Consider the following 12,405-nt stretch of genomic DNA (forward strand, 5'->3'; position numbering starts at 1 on the left):
AGGAAAATCAGAATTTTTGTTTGTTTGTTTTGAGAGTTCATGCACACTTTGCAACAAGGCACAGGTGGTATGGGTTTGAGGTCACAGGAATGCTTGTCGTCCGCTGCTTTTAAGAAACCTTAGAGCAGAAATGGAGAAGAATGCATACATTAAAATAATAACTACTAATGGTCTTGAGTCATACACCCATCTTGGTACATATAAAAAAAAATATTTAAAAAAAAAAAAAAATTACATAGCTTCCTTGGGAAACAAAATAAATTCTGCATTTGCCATTAATTTATTAAAAAAAAAAACCCTATTAATATGGAAGTTCCAGGGTAAAAAACCGCATTTATCTTTACCCTTCATGTCCAGAAAGAGGTCTAGGTCAACTATGGAACTACCAGGCACTGAGACAACTGAGTATCACAAGGGCAGCAGGTGGTCTTTGGAGTGTAACTACTTCACATCCCAGTTTTATCCCATGAACTGCGTATCTCATGTTTCCCATCATCTCATTCCAAAGCCTAGTTGCTGTCCAAGTCATTGTCTTCATCTTCTTTTCCAGACAGCGCATGTTTGGACGAATCATTGGCTTCTCCCAAAGGAACAGCACCTTTCCGCTGTGGCAAGACACTGAAAAAGGCCTCCTTCCAGTCTCTCTTCTCCAGGTACGCAAGGATGATCTCAAACACTGCAACATCAAGAAAGACCATCAGCTCTTTTACAGGGAGGTAAGTGAACTGCTGACAGGAATACATCCCCAAATCCATCTTTACAGAGGTTTACATGCATTCGCTTGTGGCATCTTCAAAGCAAAGCTGATGAAGTACAGGCAGAAGCAGACAAGGCAATTCTGCTACTGCTGCAGTGTAAAGCCAAGCACACTTTGAGTCTTCTGTTGTAAGACAGTTACTACAGCAGTGCTTTCCTGCAGTGGCTCCAGTTTGAATTAATTTCTCTCAGGGACAGAGAGAGAAATGTCCCCCCAGCACTTCAGGTCTCACCAGTGCCTTCAATACAGGCACTAATGCTTTCCCATGTTTGACAGGAATACTGCTGCAGATGCACTTTAACGACGACTTTGTCCCCTCCCTAACATATGGGCAACCCAAAGTCTTCCTCAAACCTGCTATAATTAGCCTTCTCTTTTATTTCAATCTGAGCTTAAGGAAAAAATCCTTATTAGTCTCCAATTCTGTGACCCTTTCTTGCTGTTTCTGTTATGCTAACCATACAGTCACCCTCCTACTCCTTCTGTTTCAGCTCCCAAAACTTTCCCTCATTGACAATAGCTCCTATACATTCTATATAAAATTAATCAGCAAATTCTTACTTAGAAAAATCCCAGGCTATCTGAAAAAAAACTCCCAACACAGACTGTGGCTCAGCAGCAGCAGGGAAGGCAGGAGGAGGCCCTATGACTGGTGAGAAGCCAGACTTGGATAACAAATCTGGGACAGAGAGTTGGCTCTTCAAGCTTGGGGCTACAGGAATAGTGCTAACACCACCGGAGAATGCCGACTTCAAAGAATGCAGCCAGCACAAGCATTCTTGATGCCAAATGACAGCATATGAGAAAGGATCAAAGGAGCTGTAGAGCAAAAAAAAAAACAACCTTGCACAGAGTTAGGCAGGCGTTCAGAAACGGAGGAGCAGCGTGGACCTCATACTGACTGAGAGTCAAGTTACAGGAAAGTGTCACATTTACTAGAGGTTTCCTGGATCCAGGTTTACTGGACAGCCAGCTGCTCCCTGTGACACTGATACTGAAGAGTTTGCCATTTTACTAAGCAGGTTATTCACCTGAAACGTACTCTGAAGGTATGAGCTCCCAAAGGACTACGTTAATATCACTGTAAGTTACTGCAGAAAGCATATGTGGCAAAAATGCTGGCTTAACAAACAAGAAGAGTTTAAGGATCATGTTTCTTCTCCCTTGCTTTGGAACTTCCTTGATCTGCATAGTAAAAAGAGAACTGATGGAAAGAGAGCGGCTTCCACATGAGAACAGAGGTTTCCATGATAGGCTGCAATAGCAACAAAAATACCATGCAAGGACAGAAAAAGGCAGTGGGAAGAGCTGGTAGACATCATTGCAGAGTGGAATGAAGCAATATGGTCCTGAAACACACATTACAAAACATTAGCCTTGGGATACAAACCTGAATAGGATGAAACAAACTCTCTCAGCTATACTTGCAATTGTGTTTTGCAATACAGTGTCTTACACGGATCTCAAATCTTCCCAGTTTTAGAATTCCAGACTGAGTTTAAAAAAGTCTCATCCTATACCGTGACAATTTTCTGGCATCAAGTATTTCCACACATACAGGTGTTCCTCATGCCATTTTAACATGGCAATGCAGGCACTCAACTGCCTGTGGAAATATACGAAGACTCGATCCCAAGAGAGAGGGATTATAAATAAGTAAAAAGCAACAAGCAAATTCCCCTGTTAACGATGCCATCAATCTCCTACCACCAAAGCGCCCATTTAATGAAAGCGCTTCAAAGCCCGATAAGGCAGTTCAGAAAGTTTCTTCTTCTACAGGACTTCCCAAATTCACAACTATTAAATGCAGTTCCACGGGTCCCACAGTCTCATCTGGTGAACCCCGTACTGTACTCTGCTAGCTTCAACTTCTGCACCGAAGAGTGGGAACCCAGTGGCCAGAATAACCACATCAAAAGAGAAAGGGTGAGAAATTACAGAGTTACACAAAGCAGAGGTGGATGTATTCACAGTAAAATATAAAAACCTCAGTGCAAATATCCTTCTCACCTACACAAAATTTGTAATATGAGATTTGAGAGGTGGCTTGATTCTGTTCACCTTACTCATGCCGCACTCCCTTGAAAGCTGTCTTTTTGAATTTAGGTTGTAAGCTATTAGGTTTCCAATATACACCAGAGCCTTAATTACAACTGTTAAAGATACCTCTGCTTTTGGTGGTGGTGGAGTTGTTTATTTTCCTGCCCAAAAACTTTAAGCAAAATACTGCTATAGTATAATCTTTACCTTAAAAAGGGCATTAAGAGACTTTCAGCTGCAATTTGAAAGTGTTTTAGAAGGGCAAGGGAAGACAAGCTCACACAAAATCAAATCTCACCAACTAAATTGCAGTGAAATCAGGTGCCTAAAAGTCTGGCACAAGAAACATGCACAAGACCATGAAGTAGATAAATGAAAGCCTCAAGTGATTGAATTTATACCCAGTGTTCAAACACGTAGAAGATAGCCTCCAGAAATACTGACACTAGAGGTCAGTGCAAGACGATTGCAGAAAGACTCCAGCAGAAAGCGACAGCTAGCATAACTCCTGATGAAGAACACAAAGTCCTATTCTTGTCTATACAAAGCAACATTTAAAGATCAGGTTTTAGAAACATGTAAAATCTTACAAATCCATGGGGTTTGGTAATTTTTAATTCCAGTGATATACTATATTTTCCTCCATGTTTAAATAATCTTTATTATCATGCAAATACACACCTCATCAATCAAAGGCATTTTAAGAAAATTAAGTTATCATTGAGCAATATGTTATACAATAAAATAAATCTGAAATAAAGCAAGGGAAGATAAAAGAACCTGAAGTGAGGCAAAATAAAGACTTGGACACCATGTTAAAAATCTCCATAAAGGTCTGAGTAGGATCCATTTTATATGTCTTTTGGTTTAATGACACTGAAAGATAATCTAATAATAAAACTGAAAGTTTAAAGGAAGTGGGATTCAATACTTGGTTAAGCAATTCTATACTTCAATCAGAACCAGGAAACCAGGTAAAAATAATAGTTACAAAAGCTCAGCAGATGGAGTACTGCTGACACCAAATGAAGCGAGTCTACAGGTACCTACGTAGTTACTGCTGAACAAAGCTGTCCAAGAGGTGAAAGCATCACAAACATTTATCCTCCTGTGGGATAAAGTATTAGGATAGTTTCCAACATTTTACTCACTTATACATTAAGCCTGGAAACAAGACCAGGATGGTAAGAATGCCAGTGTTACTCACGGGACAAGTCAACGGAATAGGAAGTGCACTTCTAAGTGGCTAAGACATCATCCTTTACATCTAACTGTATCTAAAGTATTCAAAGGTCAGGCCAACTACTGTATCCCAAAGGCAACTAGATTCAAGAAATATCAACATAATAGAGTAAGATTTAGATATCTGCACTACAATGCACATTTTGAGGGTTCAAATTCTGATTACTGCAGATATACTCTATAATGTTGTCATTATTCTGTGATTTAAAACTCACCATGATTGACGGCTAACACTTTCCGACTGTTCATCTTGACAAAGTTTCCAAGCGGAAGCTGTGCATGACCAATTCCCTGCTCTACAGCTTTTTTGTAAGTAATTCCCTGTGGGAAAGACACCAAAAAAAAAAAAACAAAAAACAACTGCACTGAGAACCACCATTTCACATCAGCCCGTACAGACCTCTACAAGTATCATTTTCTGGCAATGATCTTGCTTTAGAAGATATTTACAAAGAGAAACTTGCCCTGGTTAGACAGTACCTGCTTCAAGGGCTACCTTTGGAAAACTTACTACTTTGAACATATGTCACACTGTGATGTATGGTCAAAAAGACTGTAAATAAAACTTGTTCACGCTGCTGCACCTCTAGAACATGTCAGCCACAGCCTGTTTTAAAGGCGAGTTTATGCTTAAGGAAAAAGTTACTCAGATTGCAGTAACTGGGTATTTTCTCAGAGGAAGAGTAAAGGATAAAGAAATTTTGTTTGCTTTTTTAAATCTGGCAACTCCTCTGCCCAAGATGGGCAAAAAAGACCCTTTAAAATTGTGTAAACACTTTATACCATAAATATAAAGGATCTGCTTTAGTTCCCGCCTAGCTTGTACCCGTGGACTAACTGCTGAAGCATCACTGGGTAAGGTTTAAGATCCATCCCTTTTTTTAGCATCACACTGAAATATTGAACATATCACCAGAAATTACATAGGAGTGTCTTTGAAGAAAAGCACTAAGAGCTTTAATTTCCCAGTTGCATTCTCTATGACATTCCAGGTCCACACAGCACAATCCCACAGGCAGGTATGGAACCAGATCCCTGAGGCACATGTGTTACTTAGCCAATTTCTCCTGACCAGCAAACTTATTAAAAAAGAACATCCAAGACACAAGCGCTGTTCTACATCTATATTTAGGCACATGCACACACAAGTGCGCGCGCGCACACACACAAGTGTATGAACAGAAACCAAACCCTTCTGTCTGAAAATACAGCCCTCAGTAAGCCGAGCAGTGTTATTAATTCCATTTCTATATTTAAAATGAAAAGATAAAATCCTAAAAACCTCAGCATGTCTGCACTCCGGAACATAAGCCACTGCTACCACCACAAGTTTTTTTTCCCATTTCTTCAAAAAAATTTTTAAGTCTTTTTTGAAGAAGTTTTCTTGTTATTTATTTTTGTTAGTTTACACATGAACAGCATTAATGTCAAATAAGGTGCAAAGAAAAAAAAGAGCTGTAAAGAAACGGACGCAGTTTACCTTGTGATGATTGTGATCCACCAGTCCTCCAATCACATACGCCTTCTTCTCATCAAGCTCACTGAGAATGTCCGGGGAATCTGAGGTAAGATATACTAGGTCTTCTTTCTTTATTAGCTCACTATAGTGCTCTGTTCTAATTTGGATATCCTAACAAAAAGGTAGTTAAAAGAAGTTACATTCAACTGACGAACTGCTGGGCAAACTTTACAGAGCCAAGATGGAATTAGCAAAAATAAATCCAATAGTATGCAGTCATTCCACATCCCTCATTCATGTTTAACCACATAGCACAGTGCAGATTGATTTCTGCATAAAAAACCCACAGTCCCTAGAGCATTGACTTGTAAAAATCATCTGGAAATTTTCTGAAACCCCAAAAGAACTTTACAAATCCTTAAGTTCTTGTGATTCCCTTCAAATGTTACCACATTTCTTCTAGGGGTCCAAATAATTTTCAAGTCAACCTTTCTAAAAAATGTAAAACCAGAAGTAAATGCTTAGTTAACATTGCTTGTTTGATAAGAGAGGTTTACGCTCTGCTTTTGCAAAGCAGCTATCACATAAGACATGCTGAAAGTAGAACTGTTTTTATTTATGCAAAGTGCTCTTCATTTGAAGTTGCTGGAATACTGGTTTAACAGGGAGTCACGAGGAAAACGAACATGAGTTTGACCGTAAGAAAAGCTGCTTCTCTAAAGGACACTTCAGTGTTGAGAGGCAACACAATGAAAGTTAAGGTGCACACAAGAGAATTCCATCATGACTTCAAAGTCTTATTATTCACGGAGAAAAAAAGAGCACTGTCAAGACAGACAAGGGTCAGAACTGCCTAAATCAAGTGGTCTTGCTTATTCTATCAGAGAACGGAATCTGTTCAGTAAAAACAGGTGAAAACAGATGTGTGTGGAGTTTTTCAAGCAAAAATCAAATCTAGATTTAAGACAAGCAGTCTTTGGCTTATTTAAATTAAAATAATTAAAAGCACAAAGAGCTACACTATTTCTAAGATGCTATTGCTCTGATGTCTTAGGAGAACCCACATGGAAAAAGCACCAGTCCTCCACAACTAACAGTCTAGTTAGTAACTATAATCAAGACTTCTTTTTCTCTTTTTACATAAAGAGTCAATTATTCACCTTCCAGTTCACCCATCCTTTGTCATTTTCATTCATGTTGCTCTTCAACTGTCCCCCATGGCTGGTCAAGTAAAACTTCAAAAAGAACAAACAAGAGGTACAAAATACTGAGAAGTTAATATGCCAATGCCAATGTGTACAAGACTTCTTCTACCCTCCCTCAACTATTAGCTAAAACTCTTAATTATTTTTTAGCTAAGAGTGGTACTAAGACCATATTCATACAGTTAGTGACACATTTAAAAGACAAATATGCACTTACAGTCACTTTTTTTTTTTAAAAAAATCTGTCACAGATAAAACTGAGTATCAACATATCTTAGTGGCATACCAGTATCTGGCACTCTTCAGCTGCATGCACATACTTTTTTGTATATACAGGGATTTTTATAACATGTGGGTTGAAAATTAATCTATAACAATAAAAGTAATTTTCTTATTAAAAAGAGGCAGCCTAAATATTTTTTCTACTGCAATTCTCACCATTTGGGCCATGGCTGCCTTTCTCATGCTTTGTACATGGTAATACAGTCAGCGCTCAGCTTTTTTAAACATACCTGGACAGGATGAAATGCTTTGCGGTTTTCTGCATAACATCTCTGAATTTGCTTGTGAAGCTTCTTAACATCCTGTATACAACACAATTTGTTTTTACATAGTCCTTCAGACAGACCACCACAAAATGCTTTACCATGAGCCACTCAGAAGCTAAAGAGAGAAAAAGAAAGCTTTTAACTGGCAAAAGTGACTACTGAGAGAGTGTGGGCATCAGACCCCAAGAGAAAAAACAGCCGTTGTGAAATGATTATGCTGACAAGGAAACACGGCATCTTCCACAAAAGTGTATTTAGACATCTCTACAAACAAAAATCACTGTGATTTAATCATATGTAATAAACACACTCAAAATTAATTTGAGGAATCAAGCAAATTTATCACTGTGACAATACTCAGTGTTTCACCCATGGGAAAACTCTCAGAATATACAGTTTGTATTCAAGAAAATTAAATATGCATAATTAACCTGAAGAACCCCAGAACAATGCAAATAATTTAGTAGCTGGTTCCAGCATTTTGACCTGACAACTTGGACAACAGTTAACTAGTACTACTTAAAATGCAGCAGATTTAGTTTTTAGCCAATTATGATTTCTGTAAGGTACATTAGATAGTTTTATCCTCAGTGCTCCAAAAGCAGCGTTTTGTAAATATAACCGATTCCCATTTTAAAATGAAACATCATTATATTCCTTTGATTCATGTAGAGCTTTGAGAATGTTTTGCTATCTCCAAAGGATCTCAAGTAAACTAGATTTTATCACTACAATACTGCAATACAAGTTTTTAGAGACACTAGAGAAAGCACCTAACGAACCCCATTGCCAAAGGCCACAACCATCTTCACTTACAACGCTTCACCCTTCCTAAACACCTGAAGAAGTACCAGTTTTTATGTCAGGCCTAGCAGGGGTTCTGCCTGACAAAGGAAAGAAATGTGTTTTATGAAGGACAAAGCTCAGGAGGAAGCACCCAGTCAGTATCTCCAGAACTATCAAGGGGGTTCTCCAGTCTCTTCTGGGCACCGCTGAAAGGCTCTCCAGTGAACCAAGTTCCAAAATGCCAACTGGAGCTTCCCCAATATTTTGTGGTGAGCGGCACCAGCCTCCATTAGTGCTATACATGCTCTGCGCTACACTCAACAAGTACCCAGATGGGCTTTGCAAAAGCTTGAATTCAAGCAGTCTTGCAGGGCAGTGAAGTTCCCAGCAGCAGCAGAAGGGCTCAGAGTAACAGGGAGGGGAGAAGTCTGCCTTAGTATCCTGGTTTCGGCTGGGATAGAGTTAATTTTCTTCCCAGTAGCTGGTACAGTGCTGTGTTTTGGATTTAGTATGAGAATAATGTTGCTAACACACTGAGGTTTTCTCGTGCAGTAATGCTTACCTTAAGTCAAGGCCTTTTCAGTTTCCCAGGCTCTGCCAGCAAGGAGGGGCACAAGGAACTGGGAGGGAGCACGGCCAGGACAGCTGACCCCAACCACCCAGAGGGATATTCCATACCTTAGAACGGCACGGCCAGTAGAGAAATTGGGGGAGTTGGCCAGGAGGGGCCAATCACTCCTCGGGGACAGGCTGGGCATCGGTCAGCGACTGATGAGCAACTGTATTGTGTATCACCTGTCTGTCCTGGGTTTTATTTCTCTGTCTCTTTTCTGTTGTCTCCCTTTTTATTACAATTACATCATTATTACTATAATATTTTATTTCAATTATTAAACTGTTCTTATCACAATCCATGGGTTTTACCTTTTTTCCAATTCTCCTCCCCACCCCACTGGGGCAGGGGGAGCAACCGAGTGAGCAGCTGCGTGGCACTTGGCTTAGTTAAACCACAACACTCTTACAGGAGGCTGCACATTAACATACTTTCCTAGTGGAGTTAAAGCTGGTTTCATCTCAAAACACCACACCAAGCACCTTTACCAGTGGTTGGGTATCATGCTGATCCTTCTCATATTTACCTATCCTGCAATCACCTCACCCGTTCTTTCATCCACTCTAAAATTTTAGATGTGGGCTGAATAGTGTCCTCCTGTCCCAACTGCCTCTGGTGGTACTGAGAGAAAAAGCTCAGTATCCTCACAATGCTCAAAATTCTCCTTTCCACAGATACTTACTAATCAGTTTGCGAGCCTCAGGTCTACTTTGAAAGAGTAAGTGACTGGACGTGGCATTTGCAGCCCCTCTAGCAAAACCATTTTGAGGCGGAACTGCATCTAACTTCATGGTGAACTCGTGGCACAAACTGTCCCTATATTCCTGTTTTTAGAATCAAACCAACTTACTACATCTCCATGAAGGCAAACAAAATCTTTGGCAGGCTTATATAAAGTTACATTTCAAACCCTAAAAAAATACAGCAACTGACATAAGCAGGTCTGGGAGTCACCACAATCTGAAACATGCTGACTGTCCTCTGCAAGCTGCTCTCCAGTTTTTGTGTGCTGACATTGCATCAACGCTGTTACTGGAGAACCTTTCAACAGTTGTATGTGATGGGTAAGTTTCTTTTACCTTTAGCACCATCAGGTCATCAAAGCTGCAGTCCACAATGAGGCGAAGCGTACTAGGAACAACTTCCCTTCGCATACGCTTTCTCTCATTCCCTTCGCTATTGGAGTCCAATTTTGACTGACGTTCCAGTTTTCTCTTCTGGCGTTTTTCTTTTCGTTTCTGCCTAAATAAACAAACAAACAAATAAATCTTCAAAAAGCACTGCCAAATCTGCTGAGCTACGCGTTATGCAGGTAAATGCATACTTCTGTGATCCAGGTGGTTGTCCCATGACTATGATTGTTTAAACTTATCCTGTTGCTTGCATTTGTGCTAGGCTGATACCAGCATGAAACACATACCCCATTTTTGTGAAGTTCTGTATGAACCTACAAAGACAGACAGCTGACACAAATTCAATGAAGTCCCTAGTGGGAGCCCCATGGATTTAAGGGTGCTCCGAGTCAGGTCTCATAACAGAAACAACCAAAAAGATTGCTCAAATTGCAGTATCAGAATCAGGACGTGGAAGGGAATTTACCTCCCTATTTCACTGAACAGTTTTTTAAAAGGCCTCTGAAGCAGTTGTTTCTTCGCCCTGTTCCCCCGACAGGAGCAGGCAGTTGGGAGATCAAATTTCAGAGACAGCAACTTTAACTGCCACTGTCTTGGGAAGGAACACTTCGGATTCAGCAGCACAAGGATAAATCACAATCAGCCCATTTGCAGACACACTTTCTCTCAACAGAACAGATGTTTATCATGTTCCAAAACTATTTTAACAGATTATAAATCAGCATAACTTATAGCAGAGCATTTCATTTGTCAAAAACATTTTTTTTTGTTCACTGCCTTTGTAAGATTCCCCAGGTCTGACAGCACCAGGGAAAAACATTCCGAAAGGAACAAGGCCACACGCTATTTCTCCCTTTTGGCAAACCAAAACCATGCAAGTTCAAATCCCTCTTGATATCCTCTTCAAGTTGAGGAACACATCTAGTACGAAGAGAGGATACTGACCTTTACACCTTCTTCATACACTGATGTAGTAGCCTGTGACTACTGCTTTAAAACCAGTCTGGGAGAAAACTGGTTCAACTGTCTTGATTTGCTAAAGCAATCTACATGCAAATTCTGCTGACATGTCATTATTATTAGCACTAAATACTACACATGACTGTAAGAAAGCTATTTTGCAAACCATACCTCCGTAGATCTTTCTGTTCTTCCCACTGTTTCTGCTTCAATAGCTTCTTCCTTTGCCTCTTGGACATGGGCTCAAGGCATTCTTCCTTGTCTGAGCCTGCCTCCTGTCCCTCCACTGGACTGTCACTTGTCTTCACTTTTCCTTCCACATCGGGAACTTCAGGGGACACGGTATTTTCTGTTGGCACCTCTGGACTTTCTGTTGGCGTTTCTGACGACATTCGCTTTTGGCTGGGTTTACCGACTTGTTTCTCAACACTTGATATAAATATTTCATTAAAATCAAGCTTTTCCCTCACTAATTCTGTAAAAAAACAAAACAATACTGTGAGTGTTATTAACAAGAAGTTCAATTAGAACAAATATCACTCTACACCTACCATAAACCCAAATAAAGAAAAAATAAGAACAGATGGCCTTTTTTGTTTAAAGGTAGGTTACTGCCTCTGCAAACAGTAACATATAAAATATTAGATTATAACCTGTATTCAGATCATGTCTAAAACTCTGCCTGCTACATCTCCAGCTATTCAACAGTTTCCAATTGAAAACACAACTGCATAGAAGTAAAGAATCATACTGGATTAAATGGTAAAAGAAAAAACATCAGCAGTACTATTATCTGTACACAATCTATTCTCAAATGCTCAAACAGAAAAAAACTAAAGAGGTGTCTTGTGATAGAACTATGGCAGCATGTTAGAGAAATATAATTTTAAAGAGATTAAAGCCATTTTGGGGAAAAAAGAAAAAAAAAAAGAAGTGTGAACAAGCTGTACCCCTTCAAAATTAATTTTTATTTCTTCTGAGAATCAAAGACACTGGCTAACCACTGATGCTGGCCACTGTCAGTGGACAAAACTGAGGGGGATGCAAGTAAGGGGGATGAACAGACTGAAGTGTTACTCAGCAAAACATTCTGCATTCAAATCAATCCCAATTATACCCTCTCCTTTTCAACGGTAAATATTATTTTTTCATACTAATAGTTCCCCTGCTCTTAACAGCCGCACAGCTTTCCAAAGGTAACTACTTCACCAAAAACCACTGCATCTACAGAGCCAACATGCAGAAAAACCAATCCCCTGGCTTCTTCAGTAACAGACCAGCCAGAAAACATAGAAAACACCAGAAACCCAGACACGTTTTAGCTAACACTCCCCGGTTTCCCTGTCTGGGGGTGTTAAGGCCCAGGGAGCCGAGATGGTTGTGGGCACCAGGCAGCACGGCCTGGCCGGGCACAGGTGCGCCTGCAACCACCACAGCGTACACACCCTGCAGATACCGAGCGCTATACATACATCTGTGTACATATATATAGACACATATACACATACACGCGTACATCTATATATATATACACGTATCTATGTATACACGCGGTATATATATAGAAACACGCGCGTTATTTTTGCTGACGCGCCCAAGTACCTCATAACTCAACCGGCCGGGTCACCCCCGCCCTCAAGGGCCCAGGGGGGCCGTGACCCC

General features: G+C 40.1%; 1 protein-coding gene across 1 annotated transcript; it reads right to left on the reverse strand.

The window, feature by feature from the left end:
* Positions 1-375: 375 nt before the first annotated feature.
* TRMT10A (tRNA methyltransferase 10 homolog A (S. cerevisiae)) lies at positions 376-11,135 on the reverse strand. Its single transcript, XM_009702305.1, has 7 exons — positions 10,915-11,135; positions 9,730-9,892; positions 7,216-7,287; positions 6,659-6,733; positions 5,520-5,669; positions 4,255-4,360; positions 376-676 (listed from the first exon to the last, which is right to left on the reverse strand). The coding sequence occupies exons 1-7, from the start codon at positions 11,133-11,135 to the stop codon at positions 510-512; spliced, it is 954 nt and encodes a 317-aa protein (XP_009700607.1). The 3' UTR covers positions 376-509.
* Positions 11,136-12,405: the final 1,270 nt, after the last annotated feature.

The sequence above is a fragment of the Cariama cristata genome, unplaced genomic scaffold (genome assembly GCF_000690535.1).
Source record: "Cariama cristata isolate BGI_N322 unplaced genomic scaffold, ASM69053v1 scaffold346, whole genome shotgun sequence".
In the NCBI taxonomy this organism is placed as follows: domain Eukaryota; kingdom Metazoa; phylum Chordata; class Aves; order Cariamiformes; family Cariamidae; genus Cariama; species Cariama cristata.